The sequence below is a fragment of the Bubalus kerabau genome, chromosome 5, assembly GCF_029407905.1.
Source record: "Bubalus kerabau isolate K-KA32 ecotype Philippines breed swamp buffalo chromosome 5, PCC_UOA_SB_1v2, whole genome shotgun sequence".
Classification (NCBI taxonomy): Eukaryota; Metazoa; Chordata; class Mammalia; order Artiodactyla; family Bovidae; genus Bubalus; species Bubalus kerabau.
Genome location: NC_073628.1, coordinates 94,814,038 through 94,836,542, shown reverse-complemented (window position 1 = coordinate 94,836,542; position 22,505 = coordinate 94,814,038). Strand labels below are relative to the sequence as shown.

Sequence of the window (22,505 nt, the reverse complement as noted above, 5' to 3'; positions counted from 1 at the left end):
AAAGAGAACTTTCCTTTTAGTGAAAGAAAAATGATTTGGGAATGGGATAAGAAAAATCAGGGTGTAAAGGGAGCTTAAGAAAGCCCTCATTGTTGTATTGTTGGAGGGATGTCTCATGCTTCTGTTGCATGGTTTTCTTCTATAAAATGGAGAATTAAAACAATTCCAAATGGACATGTTGCTTATTATACTATGATTTTAAATTTGTTTGACTAGGGTAACAAATATATATTTATATCTACTTTATATTCATGCTGACAAGTTTACATATTCAAATTAGGGGCACATCAAAAACTGGCAAGTAAGTGAGTGGCAAAATAAGCACAGTGACTGGCGATACAGTGCTGAAAACAGCTGCTGCTAGGGAGAAAGAAATCCTTGATTGGCAAAGGTCAGGGTGCAACATGGGAGTGTGGGGGGTGTAGTGGCAGAGAATAGAGAACTGCTACCTTTCTGTGCAAGGCTTACTTAATAAAATGATTTCATTCCTCAAATTTTATAACTCCATCTGAAAAAAAATCCAATTAAAAGGACTTTACTTTGTATCTTGCTCTTACAGATCCCTCGGTTTCTTCTTACTGTTTTAAAGCTTTTCTTAATATCAGAAGAAATAAAATGAAGCTGATTACCAAGGAACATTGAAAGCCTATTTTACACACACACACACACACACACACACACACACACATATAATTTGCTTCTCACCAGGCACAAATCTATTATTGGCAAGACTTTTTGCTTTTATCCTTCATGTAAGTATAATCTGAGAGAGGAAAAACAAACCCCAAATTGTAAAATGTGCTATATTTATATATGTAAAAAATTTAAAATTAGTCTTAGAGATGGCACCCAGTAAGAGGAAGGCACATGTGTGTAGCCCACTGAATATTTAAAACTCTCTTTCAGTGTTTGAAATGGTGAAATTCTGACTGTATAGGGAACAAAATATTTATGTGAAAGTTCAATCAGTTTGTAGTTGGCTGAATGTAATCACGTATTTAACAAGATGCTGCTGTATTTAATTTTAAAAATTCGTTTTTAAAATTTAAAAAATTTTAATTTTAAAAGCGAATCTATGTTCAGAGTATTAAGTTTGTAAGTTCTCCTTCAAAGAACAGAAGAGCCAGTGATTAATAAAGACAAGTGTTCAGATTTATTTGGAAATTCACAGTTTCTAATGGCACTACAGCTCCGTAGTTATATTATTAAAAGTCTTCTTTCCACAACCCTGGATGCTGCACACAGATGGTGTAACTTCCTGCTCTACCTCTGCTCTCATCTGGACCTCTTTTCAATGGGTTTCTATACAATCAGGCCTTCTTGCTCTGAATGGCTAATTGTACAGATTGGAAAAAAATGTAAATCATCTAAAACATACTGTTACCATAAAGCAGCAACTTAAACAAACAAAAGAGGCTTTAAATAAGTCACATTACGAACAATACCCCCATAAGGTATTAGACAAGTTTAAAAGTTATTACTAAAAGTGCTCAATAACTTATAACTTAAATTTTACAACACAAAACAGTGAATTCTCTCCCTTTCAAAAAGAAACTTTCCACTTTTACTCCATTACTGTATAAACACATACTTAGAAATCATTTGATTCAAAGTCACTGCCAATTATTTTTAAAGAAAAGAGACAAAATGAATACAAACACATTGACAACACACATGTATATCTGCACATTTGTAGCCAATACAAAGCAAACACCAAGGAGTAATAATCCCTTTAGACTTGACCAATTAGACAAGGCTTGACAAACTCACTAGCTGGTTCTGTGCATATGTACATAGGCAGTGATTATGAGGCCTGGACTCACGGGACAAACTTTCAAATTTTCCTTTTTTAAGAGAAAACAACGATCTCAAAGTCAAGAGGATTAGTGCTTATTGTGAATGTTTAAAATGTACCATAGCTAAAGGAAACCCTTAAAAGTGGCTAAATGTGTTTAACACATGCATTTATAGGAAAAAAAAATTATTTGCAAATACCAATCATTTGAAGAAAAAAAATCACGTAGTTGTTTTTTTCCTCTCACTGAATTAGTAACCAAAGGAAACTAGTGTGAATAAGTTAACTGAAAATAGCATTAAAAGTATCACCACTTACCTAAAAGAATAGACCTAAAAATTCCGTCAAGTGTCTGTTTCAGGTGAGTTTGCTAAACAAAGTCTACCTGGCCAAGTCTTTAGGATCTTTACACTGTCTTAACTGATCTTTACTGAACGCCAGGCGCAGATCACTTTAAAGCCTTGTAGTGTTTGCAGCTTCAAAAACTAACAAAGTTACAAAAGAAATCAAATGACAGAAAAAGTTCTCCCTCCTCTTCCAGTGGCATTATAAATAGACAAAAGGCACATAAATATGGGAAGGTGCAAGAAATAGGAACAAAGCTAAAGGAAGAGGTTTAGGCTTTCATTCCTATCCCACCCAAGGAACTGGGCTTCCAAATTACTTCTGTCCCAGTAATTAATTAATCTGTGAAAAAAAAATCTTTATAAAATGTCTACCATTGTCCTTGCAGTCTTGTAAAACTGCAGCTCATTAACCAAGATTGACATAATCCCACCTACTTTTTAAAAAGGCAGAAACCATAATTTCTGAATACTTTTCCCATTAATATGTTCTCCCTCCCCATACCCTTCAAATACCACAGACTGTTCTTCAAATAACAACAAGGAAAAGTCTCCACTATGAAAAGTTCGATTAATTTTAGATATGTCCCGAGACTGCTGTAACACCAAATGTTCCCACGGTGAGCTCTTTGTTTCCTTTGATTATGTCATGCAGGCTCGGCAGTGATCCTGACTTAGTCTGTATCAAAGTTTTTATCAATTTTCCTTGGTCTTGGACTTTAGATCGCCTTCGTTTCAAAGCCCTCTTCTCAGTTTTTGTCTTTTGAGACTGTCCATTGCACAGACTTGTGCAAGCTGAAATGCCACAAAAATAAGACTCTTCTGACTGTGATGAAGTTTCTGAGCTTCCTTCAGATGGAGGACCCTTATAAGAAGAGTGATAAACTTCTCCCATATTAGAAAAATCTCTCTGGTTTGTAAAAGGCTTTCTTCCTTTTATGTCTCCATTGGCTACAGGGTGCAATGGATCAGCCGGCTTTATGGTCTCAATTTTTTCAGTTTTGTACTTGCAGCGTTTCTTCTTTAACACAAGTAAAAGAAAGGGTAGGAATTAGACCTCTGACAGTTACCTAATCAAACATTCAGAGAGCTGAGCTACTGGAGTAAAGTGCCACCTCCTGGTGGAAAGTGAGTACTATAAACAGCAAAACACACTGTTATGTTCTATACAGATACTGCCATAATTAGCTTTCCACTTTGTGATACTACTCAACCAAATTCTTCATTTATCTGTCACCTCTGAATATAGATTAGGTATCTGAATGCTTACTATGTGCTATATATTCTTCCAGTTGCTTTCATGTATATCTTACTAACCCTGAAAGGTGAGCATTTTGTCCTTGACTACCAAATGAGAAAACCAAGGTTCATAAGTTTGATTCCCTGTCCAAGTTACATGGCAGTAAGTGGCTGAGTTAGGATTGAATCCTAGGCTATTTAGTTTTAATGGTCAAGTTCTTTAACCTAGAGACAAACGTTGTTTGCTTAGTTGCTAAGTTGTGTCTGACTCTTTTGTGACCTCATGGATTCCTCACTCCATGAGATTTTCCAGGCAAGAATACTGTAGTGGGTGGCCATTTCCTTCTCCAAGGGATCTTCCAGACCCAGGGATAGAACCTGCGTCTCCTGCATTGGCAGGCAGATTCTTTACCACTGAGCTACCTGGACCTCTAATGAGTACAACTTACTTTCAGAGGCAAAATGGGAAAAGCCCGCACTTTGTAACCAAAAAAGTCTATTTTGATTTTTGCCACCTCTTTAATGGGTCATTTAAAGAAGATACAAATTCTGAGTTTCAGTTTTCTCACTTAAAAAATGGGGAAAGTATCATTTTCAGGTTGATATGAGGATTACAGGAATAGGTATACACACTGCCTGACATGCACTGATAATAAACAATAACTATCAACAAGGGGTCAGCAAGTTTTTTCTGTAAAAGCCAGACAGTAAGTATTTTAGGCTTTTCAGGTCACACACTCTCTCACCTATTCACTTTTATTTTATAACCCTTTAAAAATGGTTCCAGGATCATAATAAAACAGGCCATATATGGCCTATGGGCAACAGTTTGCAGACCCTGTAAACAAATCATTATCATAATTGAAAATAAACAGTAAGTTTAAGGACCAGTTAAGGTTATAGTAAAACTTTCACCTATTTCTTCATCTACAACCACATAACACACCAATACACTTGAAAGGAAACAAAGCATTACCTTTTTTTCTGGAGAGAACTTGAGGGGTTCTACAATGTACAAATCACTTGGATCTACTGTAAGAAAAAACAGAAAGGCAGATATAAAATGTAAAGTAGATTCTACTATGATTAAATACTATAACTATTATCCATTTATGATTATTTTCATAACAGAACCAATGAACTTATATTTGTAACAGGTTAAACATATATTTATGCATTTGAAATTAGAGAGCCTAAAGCAACAAGGTAGAAGAGGGCACCATTCTTATCCTGGGCTTGACTGGTCATCATTGAATAACTTAAGTTTTTAACTAACAGCTGGCTCTCAACCAACACAGTAAGGATCCTTGTTTGGACCAGCTTTACCCTCTTGTTGTTTAGTTGCTAAATCGTGTCCAACTTTTTTGCAACCCCATGGACTACAGCTCACCAGGTTTCTCTGTCCATGGGATTTCCCAGGCAAGAATACTAGAGTGGATCTTCTATCTTGGGGATAGAATCAGTGTTTCCTGCATTTGTGGGCGGATTCTTTACCACTGAGCCACCTGGGAACCCTCTATCCTCTGAACTTGATAAGAAAAATAACATTACCAGGTAAGCTAATACCAAACTTACAGATCATATGAATATTTTTTCTAAAAGACTAAACTCCACATTGTGTTGCAATTATGGGTTAATTATGTGCAACAAGCACATAGTATGAAAGTCAGTTCAAGGAACATACACACAAAAGGAAGTTTAACAAGTTTTTCCTAATTGTTTATTACTATGATTTACTGTGATCAAAACTATGATTCATTGTGATCAATACCAGAACACTCTGGTACGACAAGAAAATCAAAAATACTTAAGTTTCTTAGGTTTCATTACTTTAAGCACATTCAAGACAGCTTTAGTGACAAGATAAATATACATATAAAAGAGGGGCTATGAGATTTTAGTCCTATTCAACCCACTAAAAGTAAATGATTTATGGTTTGATGCAGGCGTTAAGTTTGTAAGTAACAAATTCATAATAAACTTCATGTGCCAGAAATTTACTAATAACATGATTCAATGAATTATCATTTTTCACATTATGTCTTAGAAACTTGTTGAGAAAGTCATCAAATATATAAAAATATCCAATGATTCCTTTAAACAGTCATTTCTACTAGATTACTAATCTCATTCAAATTGCTTTTTAAAAAAAAAAAACAAAACACAATGTCTACTTCTAGGAATGATTGCTAATGGTTTTCAGATCTAATTTTCCACTAAAAGCAATGTTTTTCGTAAGTCACCAACAGCACTTCCCACTCCAGTACTCTTGCCTGGAAAATCCCATGGACGGAGGAGCCTGGTAGGCTGCAGTCCATGGGGTTGCGAAGAGTAGGACATGCATGATCGACTTGCATTTTCACTTTTATGCATTGGAGAAGGAAATGGCAACCCACTCCAGTGTTCTTGCCTGAAGAATCCCAGAGACGGGGGAGCTTGGTAGGCTGCCGTCTATGGGGTAGCACAGAGTTGGACACGACTGAAGCAACTTAGCGGCAGCATCAACAGCACTTACTTAGGCTGTCAAGACTAAGTAAGTAATCCCAGGCCACAAATGAAGGAAAAGCAGGAATCCAGGCCCGTCAAGTGAAACGCAAGTCATTTTTGCCCAGAGACCTTGCCACCGCTGTCTAGCAACATGGAATCATACTGCATATTCCTAGCCAGGGAGACATCAACAACCAAAGTACAGTTTCTACTGGATGCATGTTGTTTTCACACAATCATAAAGTTGAAAAATCAAGTCAAATCATCATAAATTAGAGACGACCTGTACATTATACTCCTCTTTCAACAGAAAATTACAAGGCATTTTAAAAAGAGTAAACATAGTTTGAAAAGACTGAACAAGCATCAGAACCAGAGTTAGATATGACAGAAATGTTGACATTATTATTAGATCAGGAATTTAAAAAAAAATGCATTAAGGATGTAAATTGAAAAAAATCAGACAACATGCAAGAAGAGATGGATAATATAAGCAGAAAAATTAGGAGTTTAAAAAATGCTAGATAGAGATCAAACACAGGAACAAAAATGAAGAATGCCTCTGGGTTCATTAATAGACTGAGTAAAGAATCACTAAACTTGAGAATATGACGATAGAAATTTCCAAATCTAAAATACAAAGAGAAAAAAGACTTAAAAAAAAAAAAATTGAACAGACTATCCAAAAACCATGGGATGACTCCAAAAGGTGTAACATACAAGTAACGAGAATACAGGAGGATAAGGAAGGGAGAAAGGAATAGATGCAATATTTTAAGTAATAATGACAGAATCTTCTCAAATTGACATCAGACAGTAACCACAGCTCCAGGAAACTTAGAACAACAAGCAGGACAAATGCCCAAAATACTGCAACGAGGCCTATCATATACAAATTTCAAAAAATCAAAGATATAAGCTAAAATTGAGGACCTAAAATTGCCAACAGACCTGCTTTACAAGTAATGTTAAAAAGCAGTTCTTTAGAAAGGAGGAAAATAAGGTAGGTTAGAAACCCATCTTTGCATAAAGTAAGAGCATCAGAGAAGGAATAAAGGAAGGGAAGATAAAAACTTTCACTTTTTCTTATTCTTAATCCATAACATAACAATTTGTTCAAAATAATAATAGCAACAAAGTACTTGAGTATGCTTATGTAAATAGACAAGATTAGGTAAAAATAAAAAGAATGACAGCATTGATACAAGGGATGGAAGGGAAGAATTAGAAATATTTTGTTGTTATATATATTTGAAAGTGGACTTGTATTAGTTGTAAATGTATACTGTAAACTCTGGGACCCTAAAAAAAAGTCATAATTTTTTAACATATGCTATGAAAGGAAAAAAATGAAACTATATAATTTGCTCAGTTAAAACCACAAAAGGCAGAAAAAATGTGGAAGATAGTAACAGGAATAAAGAATGAGGGCAACAAATAGAAAACAGTAACAAATATAGCAAATATAGTTGGATAAATATCAAATCACTTTAAACTTAAAGGCCTAAATACACCAATTTGTAAGACTGTAAAAGTGGATCAAACAACAGGATTCAACCATATGTTGCTCATAAGAAGTCCACTTTAAATATAAAGATACATAGAGATTAAAGACACAGGGATGAAGAAAGATATACCATGCTAACACAAATCAAAAGAAAGCAGGAATGGCATATTAATTTCAGAGAGAGTAAACTTCAGAGCAAGGAAATTTATTCAGGATAAAGAGGGATATTTCATGATGATAAAGGGGTCCATTATCCAAAAAGCATAACAATCTCTATTCTGTATGCATCTCACAGAATGGCAGAATACATGAGGCAAAAACTGGTAGAACTACAAGAAGCAACAGATGAACCTACTATTACAGCTGGAGACTTTAACACTCCTCTATCCGAAGATCCAGCAAGCAGAGAATCAAAGAATATGGCAAATGTCAACAGCACCAAAATCCATTGCGTTTCTACATACCAGCAATAAACACAAACACACATAAAACGCAATTTTCAACAACATCAAAAAATATTCTAGAAATAAAACTTTCAAAAGTTTGGCTTTTTGGAGTACACAGAGATGCTATGTTCTTCCCAAATTGATATGTAGAGTCAATGTAATCAACCAAAAGCCTAATAATTTTTCAATGAAACACTTAATAAATGATTCTAAATTTACATGGAAACAAAGACCCAATAATGGCCGAGCAACCTAAAACAACTGAATTTCATACAAATTTTACAATGGATTCCCTACCTAAAACCACATACAAAAAATCAATTCCAGGTATCTTAGAAATCTAAAAATAAAAACCAAACACTAGAACTATAAGAGAATATCATCCATAAACAGTAAAAAAAAAAATCTGTTTAAACAACACAGAAGAAGCACTAACCACACCGGGAAAAAAAATCCCAGGAGTTTGATTACATTAAAATTAAAAGCTTATTTTTCTTATTTAAAAAGACTCCATGTAAAAGAAAATAAATAGCCTCAAGAGTGAAATAAGATTATCTGCAACATTAACGAACTAACAATTAGGATACAAATTTTAAAAATAACTATAAGCCAACAGGAAAGAGGTAAACAACCAAATAAAAGAACAGGCAAAAATTTCAATGTCCAAGAAAGTCGAATGATTAAAAGGCCTAAGTAAGCATGCTCAACTTCACTAGTAATCAGGTAAATGCAAATTATAACTGAAATAAGGTTAACAAACACTTTAAAACTTGACAATTCTGACTGTCCGCTGGCAAAAGTGTAGACAATGGAAATTCTCATGGTACTGGTGGAAGGATAAACTGGTATGACCACTTTGGAAAAGTATGCCATTATCTTATAACTTATAGATTTGCATACTCTACAACCCAGCAATTTTACATCTAGGTAATATTCCTAGAGGGGGCTTCCCAGGTGGCTCAGCAGTAAAGAATATGCCTGCCAAGCAGGCAGCTTCAACTCCTGGGGCAGAAAGATTCCATCCCCCACTCCTCCACCCCAGATGGAAATGGTAACCCACTCCAGTATTCTTGTCTGGGGAGTCCCATGGACAGAGGAGACTGGTAGGCTTGCAAAAATCCATGGACTTGCAAAAGTATAGGAAATGACTTAGCAACACAACAACAAAAATATTCCTAGAGAAACTTAGGCAACTCTCTGCCTATATACAAACAAAGGGAATGTTTACACCAGCATTATCTGTAATAGCCCCAAACTGTAAATAACACAGCAGAATGGATAACTACATTGTAATTTAGTCAGCTACTGAAATACTATACAATATTGAAAATGAAGTACAATTATGTATATGAACCTTACAAATAGAATGCTGAAGGAAAGAAGGCAAAAGGAGTATATATAGTGTAATTTCATTTATCAAAAGCTCAAAACCAGGCAAAAATCCAATTGTATTGCTGAGGAACACAAACACTGATGGTAAAACTTATGAAAATGAAGATGACAACTAATTCAAAAATCAAGATAGTTACCTCTACAAAAAGCAATACCAAAAGTGCTGGTCTTGCTCTATTTCTTGATCTGGGTGTTAGTTACACAGGTGTTCACTTTATAATTACTCTGCATGTTGCACATTTCAGTTTTATGCACTTTTTGGTATTTCACAACAAAAATGTATTACAAAAATCAAAATAGTTTAGGTCTACTTGGATGGTCAACAGAAGTGAGAGATGCAAATCTAAGTATAATCTATAAGACACTGATGAAAAAAATTAAAGAAGGTACAAACAAACTGAGAAATATCTCATGTTCATGACTGGAAGATTTCATATTGTCAAGATGTCCATATACTACCAAAACGACCTACAGATTAAGTATAAGCCCTATCAAAATTCCAATAGCATTCTTTTTTTTAATGAAATGCATCTTAAAATTCATATCAAATCCCAAGTACCTTAAATAAGCAAAGCAATTGTGAAAAAGAAAAATAAAATTATAGGACTCACACTGCCTGATTTCAAACACAGTAATCAAAACAGTACTGGTATAAAGGCAGACATACAGAACAACAGGGGGAAAAAAAACAGTCCAGAAATAAACCCTCACACAAATGGTCAAATAACCTTCAACAAGGGTGCCAAGACCATTCAATGGGGAATGAATAGTCTCTTCAATGAACACTGCTAGAAAGCTGGATATCTACATGTGAAAGAATGAAGTTGAACCATTATCCTACATCATATACAAAAATTAACTCAAAATAGATGTGGTCCTCTTTGTTTTTGCTTTTGTTGCTTGTACTTTAAATGTCACATCCAAGGCCAGTGTTACAAAGTTTCTTTTTCCAAAGTTATAAAAACTTTATAACACTGGCCTTGGCAATGATTTCTTAGATGTACTAGTTAAAGTACAAGCAACAAAAGCAAAAAGAGACAAAGAGGACTACATCAAACTTAAAAAGATTTTGTCCATCATAGGACAAAATCATCAGATTTTGTCCATCATAGGACAAAACCATCAGAATGAAAATGCAACCTACAGAATGGGAGAATGTATCTGTGAATCATATACTTGATGCAGGATTAATATCCAGAATATACAGAACTCCTACAATTAAGCAAAAAATAACCTGGTTTTAAAATGAGCAAAGGACTTGAATAGACATTTCTTCAAAGATGATTTACAAATGGCCAACAAACATATGAAAAGATGATCAACATCACTAATCATCAGAGAAACACAAATCAAAAGCAAAATGAGGTATCACCACACACCCATCAGGATGGCTACTATCAAAACAGAAAACAAGTATTGGTGAGGATGTGGAGAAATCTGGAACCACTATGCACTGTTGGTGGAATTGTAAAATGCTGCAAGCACTATGGAAAACACTGTAAAGGTTCTTCACAAAATAGAACTACCATATGATTCAGCAATCACGCTTGAGTACACAGCTGACCCTCTAATAACATGGGTTTGAAGTCTACTTATACATGGATATGTGAGTCTATTTATATGTGGATTTTTTTTCAACAGTAAATACTACAGAACTACATAATATGTGGTTGGCTGACTCCATGGATGCAGAACCTCAAAAATGGAGGAACCACGGATATGGAGGGCTAACAATAAATTATACACATATTTTCAACTGTACAGATTTGGTGGCCTTAACTCCAGCACTGTTCAAGGGTCAACTACATATCCAGAACTGAAAGCAAGGACTTAAAGACATATTTGCACACTCATGTTCACAGCAGCATTATTTCACGAAAGCCAAGAGGCAGAAGCAACCCAAGTGCCCATCAACAGATGAATAAACAAAGTATAGTATCTATCTGTACAACATAATATTATTCAGTCTTTAAACAGAAATCCTGTCACATGTTACAACATGGATGAAATTTGAGGATATTATGCTAAGTGAAATAAGCCAGTCAGAGAAAGATGAATAATATATGATTTCACTTATATAAGGTATCTGAAATATTCAAATTCACAAGAACAGAAAACACATTGATGGTGACCAGGGGCTGGGAGGAAGGGGAAAAAAGGTAGTTGTTTAATAAATACAGTGTTCCAGATTTACAAAATGAAAAACTTCTGGAGACCTGTTTCACATCACTGTGAACATACTAAACATTACTGAAGTATATATATAAAATAATTAAATTTCTAAGAGAAACTTAAATTTCAAGTTGGTAAATTTTATGTTGTATGTTTTTTTACTACAATAAGAAAACAAAATAAGAAATGGGCCCTTCTCATAGAGTTTGGAATTAAAAATAAGGCAAGTACAAAGATGGCTAAAATCAAAGTAGACAATAGTAAATGTCATAAGAAGATATTTAATTCAAATTAGGAGAAGAAATAAATGAATTAATAAATAGCAGAATCAGAATTAGCTTCTTGACTATTGTACTCAACTTTTTAAATTATAAAGATGAACCAAGATGATACAGTTGTTTAAAATACAAGTAATATTACTATCAGGTACAAAAGGCTATGTTCTACCTGGCCTTGAAGAGTTACATAAAAAGAAGAGAAACAGTCAGGCTTTCAACTAATTTAGAATGGGACAAGAAATGCTGAGAAGGAAAAACACCTCAACATATTGGTATTTCATAATCACACGAATACAGCTAAAAGATCAACAATACTAAATGTTAAATCTTAATATGGATGTGGAACAAATAGAACTCTAAAAAACAGCTGAATGTTCACACAACATTCTTGGCAAACTGTGTGGTGGTATTTACTAAAGTGGAGTAGACAGAATCTTATGATCCAGCAATTCCATTTCTGCTATATACCCAACAGATGTGTGTATGCAAGAAAATAATCCAATGGAAACGAATAATGAATAGTATGTTTGCATAAGGCAACACTAACTACAACTATACTCAACGACATGGTGAATCTCACAATATCAAAATAAGCAGTGACTCTACTGAGAGGAAATGGGTAATGACTAAGGAGCACAAGGAAGTTTCTGGGGTGCTAAATAATGCTGTACTTCTTAATCTGGGTGATGGTCACATAGTTATGTGTGGTTTGTGAAAATCCACCAAACTTTATAAATGATTAAGTATAAAATCCTGTACAAATTATACTTCATTAAAAAAATTCAATTATAAAAAGACATATCAGCCAAAAGAAAAAAAAGAAAAGAGCAGGAAGTAGGAAGAAATTTACTATTTTTAAGTAAAGACACATGTTTACGGATTAAGTCCGTAAAGTTTCATGGTAACAGTAAACCAGAGCAGCACAGGAATGATTGCCTGAATGATTTAATCAATTGAAACACACTGCTCAGTTACTAAATCCTAAAGAAAGAGAATCCAATGATTATTAAGAAAGCATTAGCTGAAATATATGATTAATTATTTTAATATTGCTATGAAGATATGTCTCAGTAAGCACTAATTACAGTACTAATATTAAAAAGTCATGTTGATATATGGCAAAACCAATACAATATTGTAAAGTTAAAAAATAAAATTAAAAAAAAAGTACTGATATATGAAAGCCACTCAGTACACATTCATTCGTTTATTAAATTTAAGTATTCATCAAGTGTTAGACTATGGAATACTATTATAGACCTTAGACTGTAAAAAAGAAAAAGATTTATTTTTCATAAAGTGCCTCACAGTCCTAGAGACAAAAGGGGTCCTACCTGTATAGGAAGAGGAGGCAGATAAGCACAGGATACTATGGGAGCACATTCAGGTTTTCCATATCTGCTGAACTTTCTCAAACACCCCTTTCTAAAAAGAAATACTTCTAAACAGGAGCATGTGCAAACAGGCTATCAATGGCTAATTAATGGCTAATTAAACTAAGCCCCCCGTCCCACCCCACCCTCTGGACTTTTAGGAACAAAGGTAAAGTGTGGAAATGGTAGTGGCTTCGACACAGCACAAAGGCCACTCACACCCACTGTTCGGTTGCAGACGGTCTCCAACACAACATTGACATTATACTTGTTCTAGAAGGAAGCTAGATTCACTTTTCTATATACATGTTACATATGCACAAAAATCTACCTTCTTTCCCAGTTAACTGTAGAGACTTGGATCTGATGAGTGGAAATGAAGTTCTCCTTTTCAAACTCGTATCATCATAGGAAGAAAAACACCTAACATTAAGAAAAATCAACATTGGGAATGATGAGTAAAATACATATAATTTACTCTGTATTTGGGGTTAGGTGAATGCAAGAAAACTGTACATGCCATATAGGACTTATCTCTAAGGTAACACTCCAGTTACAGATAACACATGTAAAAAAAAAAAAAAATTCACCAATTATTCTCTAAAAGGTGCTGTATTAAAATACCTATTCTCCTCCTCCCCCTTTGAATTCCACATTGAAGTATCTTTCACAACCACTACATGGGTTTTTTATGTACTTAGTGTTTTCTCTATCAGAGTCTACAGAACCTTCCAGGCACAGGACCCTCTCACTAGTTCCAAGTTTTTAACATTTTGGTTTCAAGATAATCATATGGGGAGAGAAATTATCTCAGTATCTTTCACTTGCTCAAGTTTCTCAAATAAGAGGAAAATTGTGAAATAATGCTGACTTACCTTTTAGGGCTTGGATACTGATTACTTTTAGGAAGTTTTGAAATATAATCTTCATCAAATTGAGAAGTGTTTCGACAACGCTGCATACAAAGCATCAGTCCCAAGACAACACAGAGAACCAAAGATATGACAAGATAGCTCTGTCGATCTGAAACCTGAGATGAGAAGAGAGCTTAATAACAATTTGAAAATCATATTAGGAAAAACCACTGAAATCTGAAGTTCAAAGGACAAACCATTTTAAACATTTTTTTCAAAGTTCTTCAAAATCATAAATGCAGGCCAAGTCCTTTGAAAATGTACTACAAAGGCAACATTTTCCTTTTTCTTCTTTCCCCCTCTCATTCTTTAAAAATTTTCAAACCCATGGAAAAGTTTAAAAAATAGTACGATGAACACATGTATGCCTTTCACCTATGTTCTCCAATCTTACATTCTGCCACATACATTTCATTTTTTATCATTTGTACTATCCTTTTGAGTGAGGGAAAAAAAATGCTCCTACCTGTCTTTCTCATACAAAACTAAACCACCCATTACCCAGTGATTTAAGCCTAAGGATCACCCTTAATTCCTTATGACCTACATCCAAATTCCAACAAGCTTGTCCTTCTATCTCTTAACTATATCCTGAGTTTAGCAACTCCACACTATTCCCCACTCCTAAAATCCTAAACCAAGCCAACATCACCTCATTCAGGCTATTTCAATCACTGCCTTAATTGGTCTCCTCCCTACTTGCGCTCTAGATGGTCTCGAAGAAGCAATTTTCCACAGAGCAAGTAGGGAGTTCTCAAACTGCTGTCGATGAAATGATCCATGTTACTTCTTTACTTAATACTTTCCAATGACTTGCAATGATGAGAATAAAATTCAAACTCTAAACTGCCTACAAAGGGCTACATGATCAGATCTCTGCTGATTTCCTGAACTCATTTCTTACCCTCACCTCTCACATTCACTCTGTTCCAGCTACACCAGCTTTCTTCTTTTTTTTTTTTTTTTGTGAATTAAGACCTTTGTTGCAAAATTAATTATCAAGCAAAACATAAGAAACTATGCACTTGGCTTCATGGGTTAAGTGCATAAACCCACAGGAATGCCAGGCCACAGTGCAAACTACAGAATCCGGGGATGAGGTAGCTCTCCATGAACAGACATGGAATGATGTCTGTTATGTATTGCACGCCAGCCTTCTTTCCGACCCCAAACACATTACACTGTTTTTAATCACAGGCCCTTTGTCCTACTTCTGCTACTAACAGGCCTGTTCTGACCCCAAGCTCTGTGTGGATGCTAACTTCTCTTGAGCACTCAGTTCTAATGCCACTTCCTCAGGTGAGCCTTCCAACACCACCTGAGCCAAAACAGCAACACTTAGAGCACCACCAGTCCATACATAAACGTGTCATTCTCTACCAGGGGCTACTGACTGCTGTATGCCTAAACCAAGGACTGGACAGTTCATGCCTGACACACACTTGTGTTGCAATAAATGCTTCTTAAATCAATGAAAAGTTTGTTTCATTAAGCAGCTTAATGGGGCTTCCAGCTGGCTCAGTGGTAAATGAAAGAATCCACCTGGCCAATGCAGGAAACGCAAGAGACACGGGTTCAATCTCTGGGTTGGGAAGATCCCCTGGAGGAGGATACGGCAACTCACTCCAGTCCAGTCTAGAAAATTCCATGGACAGAGGAGCCAGGTGGGCTCTAGTTCATGGAGTCACAGAGTTGGACACAACTGAGCAGCAGCAAGCAACTTAATAATAAGCTTTTCTGAACTGAAAATGAAGTATATACTGCAACTACCAATGGTTTTCAAAAGGCCTAATAGAATTGCTTTATAACTGTATTATAGCTAAGGCCTAAGCTATAAAAGCCATGTTTTCTAAAGCATTATGATAATTAATGTATTTCCATAACTTTAAACTACCACATTCTGGTGTTCTGTAAAAGCTCTCTATAAATGACAATCTTCTTGGATTAAAGTTCTTAGATATGAAGCCAACCTTTATGACACTGTTTCCTACAGTACCATCAGTAACAATTACCTCATGTTTTAATTCTGCTACTGTTGTTGATAAATTTGAAACAAGCTGTGTCATGTTGGTCAGCTGTGCTTGCAGCAATTGGATGGCTTCAGTTTGCCGCTGATCCTATAATAAAGGAAGAAATAAATATTTTGTGTTTCATGTACACATTAGCTACATTATAAATTCAAATAAAATAATCTAGAAAAACTGTTAAATTCCTCAAGGCGGAGTGACATATTAATAGGTAGCTCTTAATGAATGAATATTATAAATCTGGACCAGAAATTTAAAAAAAAAATCTAAAACCCTTAAGAATCTAATTAAGACTATTCAACCTTTCTCCCTGACCTGAGCAAACAAAAACACCTTTTGCCATTCACTGCTACCATGTAGAATATTGCCTAGCAAATTCTAATAAACTACTTCTCAAGTTAATGTGGACTCCATATGTGTAAAACAGTATATAACCAGCTATCTGCAAAATCGTCATTTTGTCAAGTGTGATTTTTCTAAACCAAAGCAGTCAATACAAAGACACACTGAAAAATTTTTGAAGAATGTTTCTGGATACAAAGCAGGCTCATACCAAGAAGGTTTTAAAAGTTTTATTTCAGAGCATGATAGGGAGAAACTTAGGAAGTCACACAGTCAAAAAACGACAATGGATCATCTAATCAAAGCTAGGTTACCACCAGTGAAAAGAAATTCATCAAGAACACCCATCTATCAGAATTTTAGAAACTTATAATGAACAAACATGTATTTATTTAAAATATCACTTACATGCATATTTTAGAAGCTTATGCAATATGCTCATGGTCATGAACCTACACTAAGCAGACTGTACTGAAAATGTGTACTTACTAGTAAATTTTGGAAGAAGGAAAAGAAGGCAGCAGGAAGTCAAGAAAATCTAACACTTTAATTTAGGATCTTATATGAAATATCTACATAGCCATTTATGATTCTAAAGTTAAATATTTCAACTTTACATTTAAATAAGTTTTAAGTCTGGACTATGTATGGGGGTGGGTGGGGGTGGAGAGTAGGTAGATGTATAAAACTGTAACAAGAAGTTTCACTTACTTCCCTCACCCTGATCCACTGTGGTACTTTCTATCCTATTTCATCTTTTTAGAATGCTGAATGTGAGTCATTAAACTGTTTCTTTTGACTCACAATTGACAAACACTGATAAACTGCAGACAGTTTTAAAGGATAAATTATTAAATTTATGATATTGGTTAACACTTCTAATCAAGATTTATTTCCAATAGTGCTAATGGTACACAAGATTATTTTAAAAGTACTTAAAGAATCTTTCATAAAACATAGACTTACATAGAAAGCAAACAGAAAATATAGAGGGAAATATTAAAATTAATAAAGAACTAAATAAATACTGTGTTCATGGGACAGAGGACTTAAGACTATTTAAAACATCAACTCTCCAAATTGATCTATAAATTCAACATAATCCCAATCAATACCTAAACAGGTTTTTGTTTCTGGTAGCAACTGAAAAATTGATTCTAAAATCTATGTTAGTCAAATCCAGATTAGCCAAAACAATTTTGGAAAGGAAATGCAAAGTTGGAGGATTCACACTATCTGGTTTCAAGAGTTCCTATATAGCTAGCCAGCACAACAGTGTAGTATCAAGAAAAAGACAAGTAGATGAACAAAACAGAAGAGAAGCCCAGAAACACAGCCACATGTATATGGCGAATTGACTTAAAGGAAGTGCAAAGAAAATTCAGTGGAGAAAAGATAGTCTTTTCAACAAATGATGCTGGAAGAAAGGAATATTCACGTTTCTCAATCCCCTAGCCCTCACAAAAAAGCACTTTGATCCATACTTTATAACACTGTAACACACAGAATTTAAAATAGATCGTAAAACCAAATGTAAAACTAAAACTATAGAAATTTTAAAAGAAAACATAAGCAAACAATCTTTGTGACTTTGGGTTAGGCAAAGTTTCTGTAGAGCAAAGAGAAAACAGGTAAACAGGGCTTGAACAAATTCTGCTCTTTAAAAGAATGAGAAAACAAGTAATGGATAGGGAAAAAATATTTGCAAAGCCTGTCTCTGATAAAGAACTTGTACTTAGAATATGCAAATAACTTTCAAACCTCAACTGAAAAAAAAAAAGCAGGTTGGAAGAATTTTACTTGGAACCACAATTATGTGTCACAAATTCAAAGTACGATGAAACTCTGCAACTTGAGACTTCTTTACCTCATTTCATCATCCTTTAGTCCCAAATAGCCTTTAGAAAAGTATAAAATTTCTTCATCATGGTAACAAACCATAAAAACAATTATTCATGAACATCACATTTAATGGTTAAATACAGAAATCAATCCCTTAAAATCAACAAGACAGGGAAATGGCTACTATCACCAGTCCTATTGTATCACTGTATAGCTCTAAGTAAGAGATAAGAGAAAACAAGAAGAAAAAAATACAAGGATTAAAATGAACTAGAGCTGTTCTTACTTACAAACAAAAAAACTGTCTATATAGAAACCCACAAATTATTTTAGGCTTGAACAAAATTTCAAAAAAAACCACTACACTTCTACCCACATATATACACATACAAATCTTGAAATGTAACATGAATAATGCTCAAGAAAATTTTCTTTTGGGTATATACTGATACTAAGGGCTAGAAATAGAAAGCATTGTATTACAGAGTAATCATCAACTATCAGGGAAAAAGTGAACAAACATTACTGATCCTTCTAACCAGACAGAGCCTATAAAATTCAATGGAACTTTATGTAAAAAGTAAGACATGAAGATGACCAACCTGCTCCTCTGCTATTCTTGAAGTATTCTGAAGTTTCACTATTGTTTTATTGAAAGCCTTTTGCATTTCTTCCATTTGTTTTCGGTACCTATGGAGTAACAATTGATTTAAATTGGTTTTAATTTCTTATTTACTAATTTATTATTGGAAATATACTTCTGATTTCAACATATGAGATAAAGCCATATTTCTGAAAATGACTCTTATTGAGGTCTGTGCAATAAAGGAAAACTTATAAAGGTAAAATAAAGAGGTCCCTTGAGGTATTTGCTACCTCAACAGCAATTCTATGCTCCTTGTTGCTATAGAAGATTTACCAGTAAAATACATAGTCAATTTATAACAAAAGATCTATGAATACACAATGGGGAAAGGACAGTCACTTCTATAAATGGTGCTAGGAAAACCAAACACCCACAAGCAACAGAAACCGGACCCTTATCTTACACCATACACAAAAAACTCAAAATGTATTAAGACTTAAATGTAAAAACTGAAACAACAGAACTCTTAGAAGAAAACATAGGCAGTAAGTTCCTTGAATTCAGTCAGAAATGTTTTTTGGATTTAACACCAAAAACAAAAACAGGTTGAACTATATCAAACTGAAAAGTTACAAAGAAAAAGAAACCATCAACAAAATGAAAAGGCTACCTACCAAATGGGAGAAAATATATGCAAGCCATTAATTAATCTTATAAGGGTTAATATCCAATATATTGAGTACATCCAGAATTCATACAACTCAACAGCAAAAAACAAACCATTTAAAAATTGGCAGAGAATTTGAATATTTTCCCAAAGAAAACAAACAGATGGAAGAAGATGAAAAGATACTCAACATAAGGGACATGCAAATCAAAATTACAATGAAGTTACCACCCTCCACCCCATCTATTAAAATAGCTATTATCAAAAACACAAAAAATAACATGTTCGAGAGGATGTATAAAAACAAGAACCCTTGTACAGTTGGTAGGAATGTAAATTGGTGTAGACACTACAGGAAGCAGTATGGTGGTATCTCAAAAAAATTAAAGCAGAACTACTATATGACTTAGCCATTCCGCTTTAGAGCATTTATCTGAAGGAAACAAAAAACACTATCCTGCAAAGATACCTGCATCACATATTCACTGCAGCAGTATGTACAAGAGCTGAGAAGTGGAAGCAAACTAATCAACAAAAGAATGGATAAAGAAATGTGGTATGTGTATACCATGGAATATTATGCAACCATAAAAAAGAAGGAAGTTTTGCCATTTGTGACAACATGGATGGACCTTGAGGGTCTATGCTATGAGAAACCAGTCAGAGATGGACAAATATCATATGATCTCACTTACATGTGGAATTAAAAACAAAATCTTAAACTCATAGATACAGAGAACAGACTGGTGATTGTCAATAGCAGGGGGAATAGGTGGGCAAAGGGTACAACTTAAAATGATGAAGTAATAAGACTATATGAAAAAGCAAAAAGATAGGACACTGAAAAGATGAACTCCCCAGGTAGGTAGGTACCCAACATGCTATTGGTGATCAATGGAGAAATAACTCCAGAAAGAATGAAGGGACGGAGCCAAAGCAAAAACAACACCCAGCTGTGGATATGACTGGTGACAGAAGCAAGGTCCAATGCTGTAAAGAGCAATATTGCATAGGAACCTAGAATGTCAGGTCCATGAATCAAGGCAAATTGGAAGTGGTCAAACAGGAGATGGCAAGAATGAATGTCGACATTCTAGGAATCAGCAAACTAAGATGGACTAGAATGGGTGAATTTAACTCAGATGACCATTATATCTACTACGGTGGGCAGGAATCCCTTAGAAGAAATGGAGTAGCCATCATGGTCAACAAGAGAGTCCAAAATGCAGACTTGTATGCAATCTCAAAAATGACAGAATGATCTCTGTTCGTTTCCAAGGCAAACCATTCAGTATCACGGTGATCCTCCAAATCTATGCCCGAACCAGTAAGGCTGAAGAAGCTGAAGTTGAATGGTTCTATGAAGACCTACAAGACCTTCTAGAACTACCATTCAAAAAGATATCCTTTTCATTATAGGGGACTGGAATACAAAAGTAGAAAGTCAAGAAATATCTGGAGTAACAGGCAAATTTGGCCTTGGAGTACAGAATGAAGCAGGGCAAAGGCTAATACAGTTTTGCCAAGAGAATGCACTGGTCATAGCAAACACCCTCTTCCAACAACACAAGAGAAGACTCTACACATGGACATCACCAGATGGTCAAGACCGAAATCAGATTGATTATATTCTTTGCAGCCAAAGATGCAGAAACTCTATACAGTCAGCAAAAACAAGACCAGGAGCTGACTGTGGCTCAGATCATGAACTCCTTATTGCCAAATTCAGACTTAAATTGAATAAAGTGGGGAAAACCACTAGATCATTCAGGTATGACCTAAATCAAATCCCTTGCAATTATACAGTGGAAGTGAGAAATAGATTTAAGGGCCTAGATCTGATAGAGTGCCTGATGAACTATGGACAAAGTTCGTGACATTGTACAGGAGACAGAGAACAAGACCACTCCTAAGAAAAAGAAATGCAAAAAAGCAAAATGGCTGTCTGGGGAGGCCTTACAAATAGCTATGAAAATAAGAGAAGTGCAAAGCAAAGGAGAAAAGCAAAGATATAAGCATCTGAATGCAGAGTTCCAAAGAATAGCAAGGAGAGATAAGAAAGCCTTCCTCAGTGATCAGTGCAAAGAAATAGAGGAAAGTAATAGAATGGGAAAGACTAGAGATCTCTTCAACAAAATTAGAGACACCAAGGGATCATTTCATGTGAAGATGAGCTCAATAAAGGACATAAATAGTCTGGACCTAACAGAAGCAGAAGATATGAAGTAGAGGTGGCAAGAATACACAGATCAGATCAGATCAGTCGCTCAGTTGTGTCCGACTCTTTGCAACCCCATGAATCGCAGCACACCAGGCCTCCCTGTCCATCACCAACTCCCGGAGTTCACTCAGACTCACGTCCAGAGTCAGTGATGCCATCCAGCCATCTCATCCTCTGTCATCCCCTTCTCCTCCTTCCCCCAATACCTCCCAGCATCAGAGTCTTTTCCAATGAGTCAACTCTTTGCATGAGGTGGCCCAAGTACTGGAGTTTCAGCTTTAGCATCATTCCTTCCAAAGAAATCCCAGGGCTGATCTCCTTGCAGTCCAAGGGACTCGCAAGAGTCTTCTCCAACACCACAGTTCAAAAGCATCAATTCTTCGGCGCTCAGCCTTCTTCACAGTCCAACTCTCATATCCATACATGACCACAGGAAAAACCATAGCCTTGACTAGACAAACCTTTGCTGGCAAAATAATGTCTCTGCTTTTCAATATGCTATCTAGGTTGGTCATAACTTTCCTTCCAAGGAGTAAGCGTCTTTTTATTTCATGGCTGCAGTCAGCATCTGCAGTGATTTTGGAGCCCAGAAAAATAAAGTCTGACACTGTTTCCACTGTTTCCCCATCTATTTCCCATGAAGTGGTGGGACCGGATGCCATGATCTTCGTTTTCTGAATGTTGAGCTTTAAGCCAACTTTTTCACTCTCCACTTTCACTTTCATCAAGAGGCTTTTGAGTTCCTCTTCACTTTCTGCCATAAGGGTGGTGTCATCTGCATATCTGAGGTTATTGATATTTCTCCCAGCAATCTTGATTCCAGCTTGTGTTTCTTCCAGTCCAGCGTTTCTCATGATGTACTCTGCATTTAAG

At 35.3% G+C, this 22,505-nt stretch overlaps 1 protein-coding gene across 7 annotated transcripts in view; it reads right to left on the bottom strand.

Annotated features, from left to right (window-relative positions):
• Positions 1-1,130: 1,130 nt before the first annotated feature.
• SUCO (SUN domain containing ossification factor) overlaps positions 1,131-22,505 on the bottom strand; it is a 90,625-nt gene continuing 69,250 nt past the window's right edge. For 5 of the 7 annotated variants that reach the window (XM_055582251.1, XM_055582253.1, XM_055582250.1 and 2 more), the window contains 6 exons: positions 18,761-18,848; positions 15,960-16,064; positions 13,909-14,063; positions 13,365-13,456; positions 4,355-4,410; positions 1,131-3,160 (listed from right to left, as the gene is read on the bottom strand). In XM_055582251.1, coding sequence (XP_055438226.1) covers positions 2,717-3,160; positions 4,355-4,410; positions 13,365-13,456; positions 13,909-14,063; positions 15,960-16,064; positions 18,761-18,848 — 940 coding nt within the window. In that variant the 3' untranslated portion in view covers positions 1,131-2,716. Of the gene's footprint in view, positions 3,161-4,354; positions 4,411-12,994; positions 13,086-13,364; positions 13,457-13,908; positions 14,064-15,959; positions 16,065-18,760; positions 18,849-22,505 lie in introns of those variants that run through there. The other 2 variants (XM_055582248.1, XR_008714902.1) reach the window with 2 other exon arrangements.